Consider the following 22087-nt stretch of genomic DNA (forward strand, 5'->3'; position numbering starts at 1 on the left):
GTGTATGCAAAAACATGCATTGTTTAAATATAGTTTTTTATATAAACCACAAATGACTATTCACACTGGTACTAAACTATGAGCCACAGTTTGTAAAATTCCATGGCAAGGTTTATATAATATTATAAGCTAAAAAGAAACAAAACTCATTATGGCTTTTCATAAATTAGAACAGGCTGCTTGTACAGACTACAAAATAATCTGAGTGTTCGAAAAACACATAAATTTTATCAAATGAATTTCACAAGGAAATATTTTTAAAATCCCTGAATATATATATCCTAGTCTTAAATATGTTTTAATAGTGTTTATCCATGTGGATAGTAGAGCAGTGTAAAGTAAATATGTCCAGAATAAAACTTACATAAGACAAATCCAATAAAGTAATAAATAAAAACCTTATGTAACAGCGCCAAGATAAAGAAATATCAGAACAGAGCAACCCAAACTGCACCACTTAAAATGCTTTGGCAAATAAAAGCAGTTTTGAACTGGGATCTTTTTAAAACCACACATTTGCCACACGTCAAATCATTTACAAGGGAGATTGTGTTGTGGTTTTTAAGCTGATTAGACATGCAAAATGGTAATGCCATAAAAACTTGTTACTGGGCATGTTTGTGGTGGGCTTGCACACAAAGAAGCAAAAGAAGAGGCAAAGGCATATTTTGAGAGTTGGCTAAATAAATGGCCTTGGAAGAAGAAAATGAACCAGGACAACACAGTGCCCCCAACTCCCAATCCTGGGATCATTCCAGGGTACCACAGTCAGTGATATCAAAGGCCATGGAGAAGTCAAGTAGAACAAGGGTGGACACACTATCTACATCTACAAAAAGCATAACCAATACAATTTTTGTCCTATAACCAGGCCTAAACTCTGTCTGAAAAGAATCCAGATAATCTATTTCACCCAGGATCCTCTGGAGCTTCAGCATGACCACCTTCTCAACAACCTTTCCCAAAAAGGAAAGATTGGAGACAGGACAAAAATTGTCCATTAGGATGGGATCTAGCAATGCCTTATTAAGAAGGGCTGAAGCACAGCTTCCTTAAAGGACTGGGGCATCACACATCCACTCATCTAAAGATGCATTGACTACCCAAACATCACCTGCCAGGAGATTTTTACCAGCCTGGGAGATGTGGGTCTAAAACAGATGGCTGAGCTCACATTCCCTAAAATCCTGCCCCCTTCCTTAGGAGCAACAGGTGAAACCATTGCCAGATACCTGGACAAGGACTTGGGCATCTCCCTGGACCAGTGTCCACACTAGTGTCCAACAGGAAATGAATCTGAGTGGCTTTATTTTCTAGAAAATCAGCAGTTCCTCAGTGTGCCACTGCAGATAGACATTTGAGTCCTCCTTACTCAGAAGGAACCAGGTCATCTTACAGAGGGTTGCTAAGTAATTCACAGATGAAATTTCTGCAAAGTAATTCCAATTTTCCACATGAATAATTATGAGGTGGGCCTTGATAGTAGCTCTTACCCACATTCAGTCAGGTTTGTTCTCCATCTCCTGCCAGTAGAGCTCTAGATAAGGGGTCCCCAGACCCCAGTCTGTAGACCGGCATCTGGCAGCAGCATGCCAGAAACTGGGCCATGCAAACAAGTGAAACCTCATCCATGGGATGCAGGCAACATGCGTAACCATGCCCCCTCCAGTCCATGGAAAAACATCTCTTCACGGAACTGGTCCCTGGTGTCCAAAATGTTGGGGGCCATTGCTCTACCGTAGATATATTTAATCTCTCTCAGTTCCTCAATATATGATGAGGCATAACAAGATCCATAGGTCAGGAGAGGTGGCTTGGGCATAAAACCTGTTATCCTCCTATTCCAGACAGTGACTTGGGTCTCAGCAGGACTACACAGCTGACCTTGTTGTAATCTGCGGCTCCCAATGAAATCCATTGAAGTCCATATTTCAAAATACAAATTTATCATGCAGTAACAAGTAATGATGTGTAGTTTGGTTTTCTCTTAGGGTGTTTTATGAATGCTATTTGATTTATAAACTATAATTTGTGCTTTAGTTTATACCATATTCAGCTTAATGTAAACTCAGTCAAAGAGCTCATCCTGCTGTCCTGAGACGTAAAGACAAATTGTTTTGAAGGACATATCTTCATGAAAAAGGCCTTCTCATTTGGAGAGAGTTCTAGGTTTAAAATAGTATCTTTCCTCTTCCAATGCATTTTTTTTGCAGAACATATGTTCTACAGTGTTTCACTATGTTGGCAATAACAGAGTAAGGGCTAGCATCTGCTCTTATATCATTGGCCACTTTCAGCTGCAGTGGACACATCCTTTTCAATGCATTTTGAAACAGTTTTTTTTAATTAGTGCTGTTTGCATAAATCCTGGTTTAAACTAGCAATAACAGTCATGTTTTATCAGCTGTACTTTTCTGGTTATGTCCAAAATAAGGGCATTGTATGTTTTTAATGCTTCTGCACATGGGAATACTTTCTGGTTTTATTACTTTGGGGCAGTTAGAACAGTGTCATTTTGTGTATTCAATGAAATGTATCTGGATATTGCAGAAGAACCAGACACCAATTTCCATTCTTTTGTAGCAATTATTTTCAAAATTGGGAAGATGGGGTAAAATTGACTTGAGTTCTGCCAGTTTTTCCATCTAGCCTAGGTGATAAGATCACAGCTCAGTCCAGGAGTGCAGAATAAGGCTCGAGAAAGCTCCCCCCACCCTCCAGTGCTCCTCATAATCCCTCCACCTTGCCCAAGAAGTGTCACTAGAACTCAAGTCATTTGAATAGCCATTGCTAACATGGGTCTACCAAGGCCCTGAATTCTAGTAAACTCTATCCAACAACGCCTTGCTTGACAGGGTAGCGTGGCAGGAGATGGGACTGCGAATAACCAGACAGGGACACTCAATGGGCCAAACACGCTTCTTCCTTCCACTCGTCCTCTGCCCGATGGATTTGGCTCTTTGGGGACAAAAATAGCTCTAGTCTCCTGGCGTGGAGCTTGCAGCTGGACAGTAAACGAAGTGAAACCCCAGGAATCTTATCAGTCGCTGCCTTTGAACTGCCTTACAATTAAAGGTAAGGGACGTGGTGGCTCAGTGGGTTAGGACGCTGAGCTTGTCGATCAGAAGGTCGGCACTTTGGCGGGTTGAATCCTGAGTGCCGCATAACAGATTGAGCGCCTGTTACTCGTCCCAGCTTCTGCCAACCTAGCAGTTCGAAAGCACGTAAAAATGCAAGTAGAAAAATAGGGACCACTACGGTGGGAAGGTAACAGCGTTCCGTGCGCCTTTGGCGTCTAGTCATGGTGGCCACATGACCACGGAGACGTCCTCGGACAAGCGCTGGCTCTTCGGCTTTGAAACGGAGATGAGCACCGGCCCCTAGAGTCGGAAATGACTAGCACGCATGTGCGGGGGAACCTTTACCTTTACCTTTACAATTAAAGGTAAAAGACAGGTCAATTAGCAAACCTTCCCAACTCAGGCGTATTAGGTTTTTGGTTGTCGGGCAGCACAACTTTTCTACTGAAAAAAAAAGGAGAGCCGTAAGAAAGTATTTCTCGCGAGTAAAACGCCGCCAGGAAAATTCGGATGGAAAACGAAGGAGAGGGGAAGGTTTCACGCACAAACGTCGCCTCGCGGCGAGAAACCAAGCGCCCAAAGCGCGGTTCATCTTCAAGCGGAGTTCGCTTCGCGGTTTAAGAGCGCCAGGAGGCCCGGTTCCGGAAGAAAACTCTCCGTCCCATTGGCTGATCTTCTCACCAATCTCCGTCGTCCTCCCTTCCGATTGGCGTTTTGTTGACTCCTGTTAAAGCTGAGATATACACACATGTATCACGCGCTCTCTTAACAGGAAAGAAGGCCGAGAGAGATGCCCCTCCCCTTCGAGCTATATTGCGGGGTAATGATCAACAACACAGGCAGAGATAACCTCGGTTCGAGAAAACTCGTGGATTCTGGGAAGAAGCCCAGGATAAACCGACTCTCCTTGCCGGTCTCGCTGGACCAAAATAAATAAATAAATAAATAAATAAATAAATCTCCCCCGGCTTCGATGTGTAGCTCAGGCACTTCTCACCTCACCCGCCCCCAACCACGAAAAAAAGTGGAAGGCCGACCTACCGGCCGGCTAGCCCTCGTCCCCACCCCTGTATTCATGAGCGACCTGATTGGACGATTGCTCTTTATCTGCACCCTCCGCTGCCTCGCTTGTATTCACCTCATTGGTTGATGCGCACGCGCGGGTCTCTTTTCCCCCCTCCCTCCCCGTCCCCTTCGGGGTAGGGGTTGGAGCAGCTCCTGGCCCAGGCCTGGCAGTCGCTTGTCACCCGTCGAGGACTTCGCTGCTTTCTGTCTTCGTTAAGCGCTGGCACAATGAGGTGGCTCAGTTTCATGTGGCCGGGTTACCACTGACCCTTTTTCTCCTGGAATATGGCCGCGCCGCTCCCCGCGGTTGCTCCCAGGCTCATGGCAGGGCCGGGGGGAGGCGGCGAAAGGGAGACGCGGATGCTACCGCGGTCGCCGCTGCTGCTGCCGCTGCTGCTAGGGATTCTCCTCAGCCGGTGCCTGGGAGAGCAGCCCGCTCGCGCCGCCGCCGCCGCCGCCTCTTCCTCCTCCTCCTCTTCCTCTTCCTCCTTGTTGCCCGGGGCGTCTGATTCTGAGGAAACGGTGATAATCGGGTTACGGCTGGAGGACACGGACGATGTGTCCTTTATGGAAAAGGGAGTGCTCCGGGTGAGCGAGAGAACTAGTGTCAAACTGCGGGTCTACGGGCAGAATATCAATAACGAGACCTGGTCCCGCATCGCATTCACTGAGCATGAACGGAGGGAAGGGGAAGGCAGGCGGCCGCCAGCTGAGCAAGAAGATGGCCCGGTCCCCCTGGGTTCCATGTCGTCGGCCCCGCAGCGTTGCGGCATCCGGACATCGGATATCATCATCCAACCGCATATCACCCTCAACCGCCGTACCTCGGGGATTATCGAGATCGATATCAAGCCCTTGCGCAAAACCGAAAAAAGCAAGTCCTACTACTTGTGTACCTCTGTGTCTTCCCCTGCTGCTATCCTAGGAGGGGCGGGGAGTGTGGCTGGGAGCCCTGGTGGTGGAGGTGGCATTATTGGTCCTGATGGAGGGCCCTGGACTGAGACAACCTGGATCTATCATGATGGTGAGGACACCAAGATGATTGTAGGTGAGGAGAAGAAATTCTTGTTACCCTTCTGGCTTCAGGTGATCTTCATCTCCCTCCTGTTGGGTCTTTCTGGCATGTTCAGTGGACTCAACCTGGGACTCATGGCTCTTGATCCTATGGAGTTGCGTATTGTGCAGAATTGTGGGACAGAAAAAGAAAAAAACTATGCTAAGCGCATTGAGCCTGTGCGCCGCCAGGGCAACTACTTGCTCTGTTCTTTGCTCTTGGGTAATGTATTGGTCAATACTACCCTTACCATACTGCTCGATGACATTGCAGGTTCTGGACTGGTGGCAGTGGTAGTATCCACCATTGGTATTGTCATTTTTGGTGAGATTGTGCCACAGGCTATTTGTTCCCGGCATGGTCTGGCTGTGGGTGCCAACACCATCTTCCTTACAAAGTTCTTTATGATGATGACGTTTCCAGCCTCTTATCCAGTCAGCAAACTGCTGGACTGTGTTTTAGGGCAAGAGATTGGTACTGTCTATAACCGTGAGAAGCTACTTGAAATGTTAAGAGTCACTGATCCTTACAATGATTTGGTCAAAGAAGAATTGAATATAATTCAAGGAGCGCTGGAATTGCGCACCAAAACTGTGGAGGATGTAATGACTCCTCTCCGGGATTGCTTCATGATTACTGCTGAAGCTGTACTTGATTTCAACACTATGTCTGAAATCATGGAGAGTGGATATACACGTATCCCGGTTTTTGAAGGAGACCGCTCTAATATTGTGGACCTTCTTTTTGTCAAAGACTTAGCTTTTGTGGATCCTGATGATTGCACTCCACTCAAGACGATCACACGTTTCTATAACCACCCACTGCACTTTGTCTTCAATGACACCAAGCTTGATGCCATGCTTGAGGAATTCAAAAAAGGTGGGATGATGGTGGATGGTGAAGGGAGTGGGGAAGGAAAATGTGAAAAAGAGCTTCAGAAGTATGGAAGGTACTTGATTATTACAATGAAAGATGAAGTTCTGGGGATATTAAATTCTGAGCTTAACATTTGGTGTTTATATGACATAGTTCAGAATAGTAAACTGATTCTTTTGCCTTCACATATTTTCTTTGTATTCATAAACCTTAATCTATAGCTCCCATAATTTCTGTTTATATGTATGTTGCTGAATGTACTTTAACGATCAGTTTAGGTTTTTCGCTGTCCAGTATGTATTCAGATATTATCTTGAATTGTGACTCCAACTTGGACTCATCATCTGTCTTATGTGCTAAATATACGTGCACCTATGACTGCTAATATGTCAAGAAATGAGGAATTTATAGCCCAGATTGTATCCAAATGTATAGGTTAAAATAATAAATAGGTATTCTTTTTCAATAGAAATGTATGCCTGGTATGTGTATCATGCCATGTACGAACTTTTACTTATCTGATGTTTATCTTAGACTTGAATGTATTATTATTGGCAACTAGTTTTACATCTCAGGTTATCTTTCCTTGAATAACAACATTTGTTTCCTTTAACAACTATTTGTTAACTATTCGCTATTTTCAAACAGCCTCTGTTTTATATAGTAAAAACTTTGGTAGATTTGTGATGCAGAGATCTTACATGGTAAATGCTTATATACAGATTGAGTTTATTATTTTAGGTCAATAATGTTGGTTAATGTTGGCTTTTTTCTCATTGTGCACATATACATGATTGGGAATTGTTATGGATCCTCAATGTATCTATACTGTACATGAAAGTTAAAACTAAACTCATCCAATACAATAAGTTTTATACTATGTTAATATTTTAGGTAGATTTTTTCTAAAAATTTTGTGAGTTTGTTTTTAAATGTCTAAAAATGTCACTGAGTTTGTTTTTAACATCCCAAAGTTCTGTTTAAAACATGGTTAGTATTTTCCACTGCTAGCCTAGCGCATCACCACTGTACTGACCTGATTGTCTCTAACTAGCTGTAGAGAGAGAGATGGTTGCTTAGGTATCTGAATCTGGTTGTCACAGTGCAGTAGATTTTTGGGAGAGGAAGCTGGTCTGCTCTGCAATCATGAACATTGTTAAAAATTAGTTTCGTCTGTGTGTTTTATATGAATTTTATCACATATTTTCTTGTATCTCGTTATGTTAACTAGAAATCATGGATGGTATCTTCTGAATGATACTATCTTTTTCTCCATCTTGGTGAGCAAGAACACATTGTAGTGGTTCTCCTGTTACGAATTTCTTTTCAGCTGCAAACTGCCGGTACTGACAATCATTTAGAATCGTTCTAAAATCTGCTTGTTTGGCTGGACTTTGTGATCAATTAAGTTGGGAAGCCATAGTGAAAGGTATACTGTTGTTTAGTTTCTGGGTGTTTATGTGTGTCAAGCACTCTGAATGTTTAGAGTAGGCTATCAATCTAATAATTATGAGCAAATTCTTGCAGGAAAAATATATTTGAAGATAGTTGGATTCAACGTCAATTTGAGATTAGCATTTGTTCAATACTTGGATAAACAGGTTACTGCTGGAGCTCACCTTTTCTCAAAGTGGTACTTACTCTGTAGCTGAACTTTTGCACTCAGTTGGTGATTTGTAGGCAGTAAACTGCTAGTTAGGTTTCAAATTGTGCCAGTCTGAAACACTTATCTTTAGCTTTTTCCATTTACAAGTTAACCCATCTTTCAGTTTTCTATACCCTCTGGTTTTGTTTTTCTTTTCTTTTCATTTTTCAAATGAAATGTTTTGGTAATCTATTATAGATCTCCTACAGCCAATAGGTATTTTCTAGTATAAGAACCAGGATTGTTTATTGGCCTTTATAATTTATGAAAAGTGAATTAATGAGATTGTATTGTAATCTAATCATGAAACTATATATAGCATTATTTTCCCATTTTAGTAATAATTTAACTTTCTAGAATACTACTAAACCAGTCCTGTTGAATATGTAACCATATTTACAGTTTAATATTTTGGTTTTATTTATTTAATTGTCAAATTTATATAGGCACCCATCTCACAAAAGAAGTGACTTTGGACAGTTTTAATTTATATTAATTAAATAGATTAGTTTATGTATGTAAAATACACACACACACATTATAGAAGCTAGAATGAGAGGGCAGGGTAGATTTACTTACAAAGGTAACAAATACATGTAAAATAACACTTGTTTTTCAGTCCTACTCATTCCCTTAAGCTGTATGTAATCCATTTGTTGGGGGGTTAAGATTATTATTAAGCGTAGAAAGATTATTTCTCAGTCAATATACCTAGGTTGCTCAGTGGTATTAGTGAAATACATTGTGATTAAAATGAAGATACTCTGGCTACAGAATTTCCCTTCTGGGCAATAACAAGTTTATCTAAAAATTAATTTATACGATTCTGCTTGGATATGTCAAATTCATTATTTGTATTTTTTAAAAAATATATTGCCCTTCTATATTAACACATAATATATAATATTCTTTTTTCAGATACTAATATATTCTAAAAAGCTGCTGGTAGAGATGGATTTATTTTCAAAATGAGAGATCCCTAAATTTAGTAAACTATTGTATTGTGTGGGATGAATTAAAATAATATTATTTTGAAATAGAAAAGTTACTTTCCTTAAATGGAAAAATTGCTTCTAGATTAATATTCAAATTGTGTTGTGCATTAACATATCTCTTGCTGTCTTTATTTTATAACAATTTCTTGCGCCTTTTGTTCTAGCAAATCTTTGCAAGTTCCCATTTACCAAAATACTGTATTAACACTTGTAGAAAAAACAAGTTGACCTCTATATTTTCCTCACTTACCCCCACCCCCATAGAGAAGCAGGACACCAGAGCAGTCCTACTAATTAATCTTAATATAATTAGTTCAATGCTTTGACACTTCCTCCCCCCAATATCGTAAGGGACGCGGTGGCTCAGTGGGTTAGGACACTGAGCTTGTCGATCAGATGGTCGGCAGTTTGGCGGGTCGAATCCCGAGTGCCGCATAACAGAGTGAGCGCCTGTTACTCGTCCCAGCTTCTGCCAACCTAGCAGTTCGAAAGCACGTAAAAAATGCAAGTAGAAAAATAGGGACCACTACGGTGGGAAGGTAACAGCGTTCCGTGCGCCTTTGGCATCTAGTCATGCCGGCCACATGACCACGGAGAAGTCCTCGGATAAACGCTGGCTCTTCGGCTTTGAAACAGAGATGAGCACCAGCCCCTAGAGTCGGAAATGACTAGCATGCATGTGCGGGGGAACCTTTACCTTTACCTTTACCCCCCAATATCAGTGGTTTTGAATGTGTGGCCTGAAGTCCCTTTTTGTAAGTTGCAAGATATCTGAAGGTAAGACACCAGCAGCTTATAAATTAATCAACAGAGTCCTGCATTGCGCATAATTGTTGGGGGCAATTAAGCTGACTTTGTAATAATGCCGCTTGGGGGTGTGTGAAAGCCCTAATAAGCAGGCATATACATAGAATGAAGGCTACTGCTAAGCTTGTAAGCCGCCCTGAGTCTTCGGAGAAGGGCGGGATATATATGGAATTAAAATAAAAAAATAATAATAATGCCAGGCATTTTCTTATTATTTCCAATAATAGAAATACACTCTGGATTCTCCCATTATGCTGTGTCACTGTTTAAACATGTTTTATTAAATCACAATAAGTGAATCTATATAATATGCTAAGAAGTAAATGCAGTGCTTTTTTTTGAATCCTAATATTTGGTTTTATGAACAGAATTTGGGTCAGTCCCGTTCTAGTTGTCATCTAATGGTAGGAGTGGATGTGTGTTGTTGAGAGACATGATGTAGGTTAAAGTAGAAATATCTGATATGAATGTGATTAAAGTTTAATATGAATTAGGATATGAATGTGATTTCTATAATAAATATACTACTGGATTCTTTTGTGTATACTTATCCTGAGTTATTAGGCGACCATTACTAGTTCCAATAAGTACTTCCTGCATTGATAAAATGTTTCATTAAGTATCATATTATGGTGAATGTAAACAAGTACTTTCTGTTTCTCTCCTCACTCTACATTTTTTTATGAAAAATGAAATAATGTAAAGGGAGTGTTAATATGTTTGCTTCAATTTGCATCCAGGGCTCTGAAATTTGGGGGATTTTTCTGTGTAAGGTTTGGAGTATCAGAAGGTGAAAAAGCTACCAATTTCTATGGTATTATAGTACAGATGCAAAATATAGTCTTTATTCTGATGAAAATACAACTAAGCCAGTTTTGATTTTTTACTTTGTGACTTTTTGCTGAAAGAGCAAGAACTATTAGTATTGTAAAGAACTGCCCCAGATTTTAGGCAGCCCCTCTCATTAAAGGAAAATGGGACATTAAAGGAAAATGTTATCCATATTTTTAATGAATATAAGGCAGCTTCATTTTAATGGATGGGAAAATAGTCCTTTGAAGTAACTATGGTATTGTATTGTTCAGTTGTCAGCATCTGTACTGGGATATTCCAATTGTGTAACTTGGAACTTTGATACCCTTGATTAAAACTGAAAACTCTAAGCAATGCAACATTCACTGCATTCAAATTAACTTTTTTTTTGTCTTTAGTCTCACAGAAGCCCATCAGGTCCTCATGCATATGGTTCTGTGGATCACAGACTGGAAAACCCCGAGTTATACTATATAGGATGCTGCCACAGGATAACTCCACTCCAATTATAGTGTAAAAATATAATCTCTCTCTCTCTCTCTCTCTCTCTCTCTCTCTCTCTCTCTCTCACACACACACACACACACACACACACACACACACACACAAACTCGAGTGTGTAATTTGCCCTAAAATCAGTGGCAAGTGAGTTTAAAAACCTGACTTGAAAATAAACTTGTGGGTAATTTTTCATTTGCCTTCCTTTCAGTGGACAAGTGATTTTAATGATCCTGTTTTTGCTTGAGTTTTCACTAAAACCATTGGCATTTTTTCTTGTCTTTTTTTTTAACTGGCTGTTCTCAGCATGTATGATTCTAAATCCCAAGCCTTCTATTTCTTAGCTTACCACAGAAATTTTGCTTGAAAAGCCTTGTATTTAAAACTGTAAAGCGGGTACACATAGTGCAGACCACTCTGTATAGAAACTTTCCCAGAGCCTTTTACAACACTGAGTTCTTCGTTATCTGTTGTAATTGTAGACCTAGAGACTGAGATTTGCTTCTTGTTCTTTTTTTATCTTTTTGTTTGCTACTATATTACACTACAGGTTTGCTGAGTTTGGATTAATAACTTCTTTTGCAAAAAAGTATATTATATTGCTTCAGTGTTCAGTGTACAGGGCTTTTCAACCTTTTCACCCATTGTACCACTTTTAGGATATGGCAACATCTGAGTACCACCGGTTGCCTAGCAAGGTGTCAAAAACTTGATAACCATAAAAAGGAAAAAAGTGATGAAGTACAGGTAGTCCTCGATTTACAACAGTTCACTTAGTGACTGTTTGAAGTTACAGTGGCACTGGAAAAAGTGCCTCCCAAACCACAGCCGAGCAAGATACCTGCCTGTCCGCCTGGCGGTGCTCTTCCTCCTGTCCGAGGTTTTCATTGTGAGCATTTCTGTTGAGGATTGGCAATGGGGGTGGGGGGGTGTTTGGTTTTTATTTCCCTTGTCTGCTGGCTGGTTGCAGCAAGTTTTGGTCACTTCATATGACCCTGGGGCACTGTGACTGTCCTAAATATGAATCAGTTGCCAAGCATCTGAATGTAAATCACAAGTCCCTGGAGATGCTGCAACATTCCAGCTGATTGGCACTTCTTCTGGGTTCAGAAGCACCAGGATCAGCGCCGAACTCCAGCTGGAGCCTGGTGCTGATCCTGGCACTTCCACTAAGCGCTGACAGCCCCGAAGAAGCGCTGATCCTGGCAGTTCCACTGAGTCCTGACAGCCCTGCAGCTCCAGCCATCTCTCGCTCAGGCTTGTGCTGCCACCGGTTCAGCTCATTCCCCTCCCCCACTACCACTTTTCTAGGATGGTCGTGTGCCACCTGCCAGGTGCCAATGTACCACAGGTGGTACCCGTACCACTGGTTGAAAAGCCCTGGTGCAGTGAACAATGGAATGCTCTGCTTGACCTTATAGTATCCTGGAAGGGATGTATGATTGGCTGAAATTAACCCTAATACTACTACTACTGACAAAATGAGGTATGCTTTTTCTCATAAAATGTACCAAATATCATTTGGCGTTTGCCTCATTGCAGCAAAACCTGCATTCATATGACACACCTGCACAAGCTCTTCCTCTATCCTTTTCTCTTCCCAGCTCAATAAATCAGCTAATGACTGAACAAGCTTTTATATCTGTCTGTCTGTATTCTGAGATCGGTAAAATGAGGACCCAGATTGTTCGGGCAATATGTCTGACACTGTAAATTGCTCAGAGAATGTTGTAAAGCACTATACAGCAGTATATAAGTCTAAGTACTAGTGCTAATTCTATATCTGTTTCATTGACAAGAATGTATGTTAACCAGTTCTTGAAATTGTATAGCTTTTAATCATATGCTATTTGGCCATGTTGCCCATCTGTCCTACAGATAAAGACGATTAAGAGCCAGAATAATTTTTCTTTCTTTTTTTCTTCCATTTGTGTCCTATTCTTAGTGACTACCTGGACAAGTTCCTACAGTTTTCTTGGCAAGGTTTTTCAGTAGCAATTTGCCATTGCCTCCTTCCTCAAGTTCACCCAGCTGCGTAAGGTGGGACTTGAAATCATGGTCTCCCAGTCTCTAGCCTGATGCTTTAACCATTACACCAAACTGACTCTCAATTCTTCTATGAACATATGAAGATACTAGATAAAATTAGCTGTATAACAATGAAAAATCTGGCCTGGTTTATAGTTAATAGTAAACCATCATATTGTTTATGTTTGACTTAACAAAGATTTATCAACAAACCTATTATTGCTTAATAATACCCATGCTGTTTCATTTGGTAATGAATGCTGAACAGGAATTTAGTATCAACATGAATTCAGTGAATATAATATAATGCATGGTGATTGGGGAAATTAAGTTGAAAGCCAGAATTTTTCAGGGTAGAGATGTCACTTATGTCAAAAGCTAACAGCCACTAGCTTCAAGGCTGAGAAGGATCGGGCACAAATGTTCTTTCAAGGGGAAGGATTTGAAAAGGAAACACTGGACTTAAACCATAGTGAGTATAAGAAAACAGGTTAACTTGACAGACAGCAATTAACTGTTAGTGGCTTCTTCCTAGTATACAAATGTGCTTATCTAACTAGGGCAAGTTCCATATGTGAAACTTTCAGCTGAGAACAAGCATAAGTCAAACCATTCTTGAACTGAATATCTGACAAATGCAGTTTTGCTGGTAAAGCATGACAGTGTCAGATGGTAGCACCTAAGCTGATTGACTGATCCCAGAAAAAGCAAGCAAACGTAGACCTAATTAATAGTTGGATGAGTGACCACACCAAAATTTTGGAAATGTAGGCTAAACTGGAAAGCTAAAATAAAAAAGTAAGAAGACAGTGGTAGCAAACTAATTCTGTATCTTTGGTAAGAAAATAATATGCATATAATATGGATATAATATGGATAAATCATCACAAGTTGAGCTTGATTCAAGGGAGTGCTTATTTTTATATCATTATAGTTAAATAATACTAGGCCTTAGAATCAGATTTTAGCTTTTTTTGAACTGAGAAAATACAGGGAATCCTTGACTTATGACTACAATTGACCCCAAAATTTCTGTTGCTAAGTGAGACACTTAAGTGTTGCTAAGTTAAATGAATTTTAAAAGTCATTTTATGACTTCTTGCCACAATGGTTATGTGAATTACTACAGTTGTTAAGTGAGTAACACGGTTGTTAAGTGAATCTAGCTTTCCTATTGGCTTTGCTTGTCAGAAGGTTGCAAAATCTAATCACATGACACTGGAACACATGACACTGGGACACTGCAACTGTCATAAATATGAATCAGTTGCCAAGCATCTGAATTTTGATCATTTGACCATGGAGTTACAATGATCATAAGTGTGAAAAACAGTCATAAGTCAGTGCAGTTACAACTTCAAACAGTCATTAAACGAACTGTTGTAAGTCGAGGGCTACCTGAGGTCTTTAATGAATGTATTGATAGCCAGAGAAGCAGTTTTAAACAGTCAGAAGAGACAATAGGATAACATTTTGAACGACATTTGAAGTCTAATATTATGTAGAGGATATTTTAAGAATAAGCTAAGTGTAGATTAAAGAAAAGGTCAACACTTTTTCTCCTACTGAACTAATGCGCACTATCTGCAGACATGGAGTTGGGTTGATGGTGGTGGAGATGTTTGTACTTTTCTAGATTTGGCTGAACTAATATTCTAGCTGTGGTATGAAATCATGAATTGTATTCTAAATTACAGTTCAGCAACATTTTGAGTTTTATAAGTTCACATGCTCAGATTCGTTCTTTTTCCTCTTGGCTGGTTTTGATTAAATTACTATGTTTCAGTCTTAAGTTATCTCTAGTCTATTATGAGGATAAAAGGAAATAAGAATTTGGCTAGCTATATCTGCTGAATATAATGGTGAGTTCTGAACATAAAGGTTTTTTTAATATTCAAACATCAATTTCTCTTCTAATATAAACATATAACCCTACACAGTCACAGAATGACTAAGGACAGGAATGAAGAATGGCTTGCATTGTCAGAACTTTAAATATATGGTAAAGCTGAGTATATACAAAAGATTGCAGGCTAAATATTTAATAAAGAATATTAGCATCATAGTGTAATCACATGGAATTAAATTGCAGTTTCTTATCTGGAATGAGGTTCTTCTATTAGACTAGAATTATTGAAGGGATTGTGTAATGTAAGCTTAAATTGAGACTTTGAAATGTTTGGTTCATTAACGTTTAAGTTAATAACAATACTACAGGGGTATTGTTAGCTAATGTTTTGATTCCTGGCTCACATCTTGATATTTTATTTTTTATTTTTAGGCTTCTCTAGTTCCAATAATTGAGCTCATAAAACTAGCCATTGACACTGGAGAATGCAGTGCTATGAACCATGCCATGTCTACTGTGCGTGACCTGGCACTCACACAGTGATTTGACAAGGTCCTAATTTGCAGCCTGCCAGCTACAAACAGTAGCGTAAATACTAAACTAGTGAACTGCAACTACCAGCACATGGCTAATGACCCCAGATCAGCTGGCTACTTCAGCCTGTCTGTTGCCAAGGTCATCCAGTTTAGATGCATTTGGTGGGAGTTTTTACCTTCTGAAGAGATGTAGAATGGTATGAAGGTTTTACTAATTCAGCTTAGAGAAAAAGCTTCAGCTTTTTATTAAAGCAGTTGTTTTGTATTTGAGTTTTTTTAAATGTAGTCTTTTATATGTGCAAAAATAGCACCGAAGTCCACAATGTACCGTATATTATCTATTCCTAACACATTCATTTCTGTGACATCATCCAGTCTAAGGCAATGGCAGTTGAGAAATTACTGTACTCATAATGTAGAGAAAAGTATTTTTATTGTACGCTATAAATGTCAGTTTGCTCTAAGGAAGTTTTTCTCAACCTCAGCAATTTTAAGGTGTGTGGATATCCAGCTCCCTGAATTCCTCAGCCAGCATAGGTGTTGAAGTCCACATATCTTAAAGTTGCTGAGATTGAGTAACACTGCTCTGCTATAATATTGGTTCATCTAAGATATTTCAGAACACCCATTTTTGGCAAGGTCTTCACTCATTTTTGCCATTGTTGTAACATTAATTGGTTTGCTTAAGAAATACTTCAGACATATTTAATTAAGGCTGTACAGTAATTGATTTACCTGTATTTTCCTTCTGTCAAAGTCAGGGAAGGCAAGTTGTTATTTCACACTTAGTACTAAATATTTTAGTTCTACATTTTATTGGTTTGCTGTAGTAATGAGATATGCTTGAACATTCTTATTTGTTAGACAGAAACACTTGCTATCCATTCAAATAGGAATATAATCTCTCTTAAATGCATCCTTCTCATGTTTTATTTATAATGGTATTACATATGGTTGGCAGTCCAGAAATGCTGCAGATTATCATTTTTGTATAAAATACCATAATCTTGGACATTTTTACTGTTAAGGACAAACTATAAAAGTATCATTAAATATATTCAAATTTTGGATCCCAACAAAAATATCTGCCTGCAAATCGAAGCTGTATTCATAATTTTTACAAAGTTTAAGGATGACAGTGTCAGGTATTTGTATGATCTCTTTTGCATACTGGTGCAAAATGCATGGAGAGATAGGATTACCGTATCTTAGGCTTTTCTAGTGATTGTTCAAGTGATTGCTCTGAGATGGGCAACATAAATAACTTTAAATGCAAGGTTTAACCAAAAAAAATATTGGAGGAGGGAGTAGAACAGCCTTGTCACAGAAATAGAAAAATATCAAAATAAAAGGTATTTCTTAAGAGTTAAAAGATAAAAAAATAGTAATAGTTAACTGAGTGTTAAAGAGTCTAGGATAGGAATGTATACTTCTCAAATACATAGTGAAATTATGTGTACCATAAACATTCAAGCAAAACTTGATTCAATTTCAAAAGTTTTATTAGTTTATAATATACGATACAATGAAAATACAAAAGTAAATAGCGGAAAAGATAGGGAAGGGAAAGTGAGGTAAGGAGAAAAAAAATTCAAGCATAACTTCAGATGGTAAAATATTTTTGGTGAATACTCAGTTGGAAAAGACTGTTTAATGCCTAGTAAGGTAAAGGTAAAGGTTCCCCCGCACATGTGTGCTAGTCGTTTCTGACTCTAGGGGCCGGTGCTCATCTCCGTTTCAAAGCCAAAGAGCCAGTGCTTGTCCGAGGACGTCTCCATGGTCACGTGGTCGGCATGACTAGATGCCAAAGGCGCATGGAACGTTGTTACCTTCCTACCGTAGTGGTCCCTATTTTTCTACTTGCATTTTTACGTGCTTTCGAACTGCTAGGTTGGCAGAAGCTGGGACGAGTAACAGGCACTCTGTTATGCGGCACTTGGGATTCGACCCGCCAAACTGCCGACCTTCTGATCGACAAGCTCAGCGTCCTAACCCACTGAGCCACCACGTCCCTTAATGCCTAGTAGGGATGGATATTATATAGCCTATGTTGATTAATGCCATTCATTATTTATAGGCTATCTTTCTAACTTCAGTAGCTTTATTTTCCCTCCTGAATAGCTTTGTGAATGGTTTTGCTGTTAGGCCAAAACCCATTTACAGAATTCCAGAAGGCTGGAATGAAGGCTCCAACTTCATTGCAGATGCACATATATCTTTCCTGTCCCTCCATGAACTTCCCTTCCCATACTTCTGAGCAGTTTTTCAGGAACATTATTGATAGGAATTTTAGACTAGCAGAAGCATCAAATGTCTGTAAATGCAGCCCCATGTGAAACCTATTACAGTAATTTTAACTGCAGGGTCATGCGGGTGCTTTTGCCAAGGCATCTCAGTCCCAAAAGGGCCACAATGGACACACTAACTAGAGTTGGGTAAAAGTCCCCATGACCACAGTTTTCACCTGTCACTCCAGCATAAATCAATAACTCGGGAGGGTACCTGAATTGGAAACCTGCTGCTTAAGGGGAAATGTGACACAATTCAGAGCCAAGATTGGACCTAGAATTAAGCAAGTTTTATTATCAGCAAACTACCTCCATGTTGCAGAGATTTAACCTAGCTTTGATTTATCAAAGCCCTCACTGCATCCAGGCACCAGGCCAGAACGTCAAGGGCATCACAAGTATATATAGTATCACTAGTGATATATATCAAGGATACTGCATTCTATATGGCCGGATAAGCTGCTTAGCAGCTATACATAGAAATTAAATTGCATGGATGACAGGAACAAACCCTGTAGAAACTTACATTGGATTAGCCACTAATGCCTTCTCTGTTCCTCATGCATACTAGCTGGAACTGTCTACTTAGGATAAAGCAGAAGTATTGTGAAACATAGATGAATGTAGCCAGTCCATCTCTGACCTTGGATGACATTGCACTTTCCTGTTCAACAATAGAACACAGTCTAGGGCTTTACCTGAAGTCAAGCTCTTGCTTGATGAACAGGTGATAGTTTTGGCTAGGAAGGCCTTTGCATATAGCTTCATCTGGTGTACTAGTTGCATCCTTTCTTAGACTAGGGGAGTCCTTCAGACAGCCATTCATCACCTCATGACCACTGCAATATGCTTTACATGGTGCTGCCCTTGAGGGCCACTTGGAAGCTTCAGCTGGTCCAGAATATAACAACATGGGTAATGATGAGCATATCTTAGCAAGCCCATGTAACACATCTACTTAATGAGCTACGCTGGTAAATAATAAGGATAGCATAATCCATGGTATTGAAGACTCCCAAGAGGTATTAAAGGATCAGGAGAGGTGCATTCCCTCCAGGTCCCAAGAAAAGCCCTGCATCAAGGCAAACAGTGCTGTTTCTGTCTTATGCTCAAGCCTGAATCCAGAGGGTTCAGAAAATGTTTAAAAATCTCTGTAGCTGAATTCCACACTACTATAAGAATCTTCCCTAAGAAGAGAAGATTGGAAATTGGTTGATAATTATCCAATGTGGCTGAGTCAAAAGATGATTTTTAAAAGGGATGGCTTCATTACCTTCTTCAAGATGTTTGGCACTACTTCTTTCCTCGATGAAGGATTAATACCACCCTGCACAGATGTCCTAGATAGGTCATAGATTGAGCTAATAGGAGGAAGAGCTTATATCACAGTGACTTTCCTCATAGGTCTAAACAAGCTCAAACTGATGTGACATCATTCCAAAGGATGTTGCTCTGGTCATCTTGTCAGACCCTATCCAAATGTAGTCAAGTCTAGGAGGAATGTAAGCAAGAAAGCCACAGACATGTCATAGTGGCCTACTGGATAATCTTTACTCTCCTCTTTCCCTGAAAGGAATATAACCTTGAATAGCTCTGTCAAAATATATTGATACTGTAAGCTTGGGTGGAAAAGTGCTTGGTTGTCTTCATCACCAGATATGCTGCTGAATGTAGGAATGCAGTCATGATTGCTTAGGTTCATTCTTGGTTATTCTTTACTATTACTGTCTCTTCATTTCTTGCAGCTTCTCAATAAACCAAGGAGCTTGCTGGGATCTGTGTGGAAGGAAAAGCTGCTCAGTAGTAGCTTCCTACAGGATGCTTGGAAAGTCTCCAAAAACCAGAAAGATCAATTTAGTATTTGAAGTAAATCTTAACTGGTTCAGTGCCCTTGCAGAGGTTTTGGTGAATGAAGAACAATGAAGAACATAAAACTAGAAAGTTTTCTGACCACAGTAAAAAACTGATTGTAATATTCTCCATATTCAAAACATGTTGCAGCTCCTTTGTGGAAAAGAAAAGAGATCTAGCATATGATCAGCTGCGTGAATCAGGCTCAACCTTTCCTGGGGCAAACCCATAATTGCATGGAGGCCATCAATTCTTGAATCTATTTAAAATCTGCCCCAGGGAATGGAGATTGGAGTCTTGATCCAGGCATTCAAGGAGGGACACTGATGGGTAGCTGGAGTGATTGCTAGACCAGCAGCAGTCCTAACTTGTTACTACTGTAACACACAGGCACTCATACCTAACCTCTACCAAAGCAGTGCTTCTGGTCCCTTGCTCCTTTGTGGAAAAGAAAAGAGGTCTAGCATATGATCAGCTGCGTGAATCAGGCTCAACCTTTCCTGGGGCAAACCCATAATTTCATGGAGGCCATCAATTCTTGAATCTATTTAAAATCTGCCCCAGGTAATGGAGTTTGGAGTCTTGATCCAGGCATTCAAGGAGGGACACTGATGGGTAGCTGGGGTGATTGCTAGACCAGCAGCAGTCCTAACTTGTTACTACTGTAACACACACGCACTCATACCTAACCTCTACCAAAGCAGTGCTTCTGGTCCCTTGCAATGATATATAGTACCATTGCTACACTTGTTATCTAATCAAAATATCAAGGACAGAAACATGATGGGCAAAACCTAGACAGGGCTATATCTTTGTGCTTGCCAAGTTAGGTCTCTGCAATGCAACAGGATCCATGCATTCCTCAACTAGTGTATTGTGGATGAATGAAATCTTTATTAAGGTTAGATATCACAGTTGCCAACAGGCTGTGGTTGTGACCTCCAGTAATTTTTGCACTGTACTAGACCAGTGATGGCGAACCTTTTAGAGACCGAGTGCCCAAACCGCAACCCAAAACCCACTTATTTATCGTAGTGGTGCCCGCAGGGGGGGGGCGTGGTCCACTGGGTGGGCATGGCTGGGGTGGGCATGGCTGTGGTGGTAATGTTGCTCGTGGGGGGACGCCTGTGGGGGCCGGGCAGGGTTGGGGGAGATCCAGGGGGTCTCTGGCGGGTTGGGCGGTGGGCAGGAGTCTCATCCTATGAGGTGAGGCAGGGGGCAGGGTGGAGTTACCATTGCTGTGGGGCAAGGCAAGGTGAGGCAGGGGCTGGGGCAGCTGCTGCCTGACACCATCGCCCCCCCACACAGAGGCCAGCGAGCGCATGGGGGCCGATGGTGTCCATCAGCAGCCACAGCCTGCCGGCCCCTCAATCGGCGCACTCTGGGGCTCTGCAGCCTGCTGGCAATACCGGGCCAGCCCTCCAGCAGCAGGCGGAGTAGGGGAGGGGGGAGGCACATGATGCAGACCGCCAGGCGTGCGTACTCCGTTCCATCTGTTTTTGATGTCGGTTGGAGAGCAGGTCGCTGCTGGTCATCTTGGCCCTCTCACAGATCTTGCCCTTGGCCTGCACGTGGAGCCTGTTCTCTTCACACACCCAATGCACTTTGCCCCCGCCTCGGGCCACCGCCGCTGCCAGAAGCTTGCGCAGGTCCATTAGGCCGCCACCGCCGCCCAGAGCACAGCCCCGCCCAGCAAGCCAAAGGCCATCCTGAGCGGGGAAAGCCAGATACCCATCAGCACCATGGCCCCCTGGTCCCAGCTAGGTTTCCGTGCCTCCCCCCCTCTCTGCTGGGCCTGGGTGGTCTTTGGTTTGCTGGGTGTGGGTGTGCTCTACCACCTCTACTTGAGCTTGCTAGCCAGCTGCTTTGCCTCCTTTGTGCTGGATGGGACTGCCATGGCTGGCTCAGGAATTCTGGGAGTTGAAGTCCACAAGTCATAAAAGAGCCAAGGTTGCCTACCCCTGGGCTAGACCGTCTGTGGAATTTCCCATGTAGACCTTTCCAAGTCCATATGGGAGATACCATAGATAATCACGGAGAATAACAGATCTTGTGGGACTGCCAGATCCAGACTGACAGGGAGGTACTGGGCAGTGAACCATACATCGTGGGAGTAAACAAAGATAAAAAAACAGCAGTGGTGATAGATGTAGCATTGCCAGGTGACAGCAACATCAGGAAGAAGGAGTATGAGAAGCTGTAGAAGTACAGGGACCTGAAAAGGAATCAGAGGACTTGTGGAAATTAAAGGCCAAAGTGAGCCCAATGGTTATAGGAGCCCTCAGGGCTGTGACTCCTACAGGAACAATATTAGAGCTCTCTGTTTGGAAGAGTGCAGTGCTAAGGTACTGCACAGAACTCTCAAACTTCCAGGTCTCTGATGAGGACCTGAAATTGAGGAAAAGATAGTACTCATAGGGAATAGAAGAGTTGTTGTTGTTGTTGTTGTTATCGTTGTTATTATCTTTTATTCATTAAACATGAACCTCAGTCAACTGAACATTCAAATTGACTGGCACTGATGGTTGACATGGGTTGCTGCCAATATCCTAGGACTAGGTATCAAGCAGGTACCTCCTTAAAATGTAAGATGTTTTGAGTAGCGCAGTTTTTGTATGATTGCTGGAGTTGTTGCAGGAAGCTGCAGTTTCTTGATGTATTTTGCAAAGTTTTTGAATATAGTTCCCAGTGTCCCTATGACA

At 41.1% G+C, this 22087-nt stretch overlaps 1 protein-coding gene across 1 annotated transcript in view; it reads left to right on the forward strand.

The window, feature by feature from the left end:
• The first annotated feature begins 4405 nt into the window (after positions 1-4405).
• The window catches only part of CNNM2 (cyclin and CBS domain divalent metal cation transport mediator 2), a 118996-nt gene continuing 101314 nt past the window's right edge, over positions 4406-22087 (forward strand). The window contains 1 exon segment of the mRNA XM_081328179.1: positions 4406-6078. Within this exon segment, the coding sequence (XP_081184305.1) occupies positions 4431-6078 (1648 nt within the window). The 5' untranslated portion in view covers positions 4406-4430.

This window comes from Vipera berus (genome assembly GCF_964194415.1).
Source record: "Vipera berus genome assembly, chromosome: 5".
Classification (NCBI taxonomy): Eukaryota; Metazoa; Chordata; class Lepidosauria; order Squamata; family Viperidae; genus Vipera; species Vipera berus.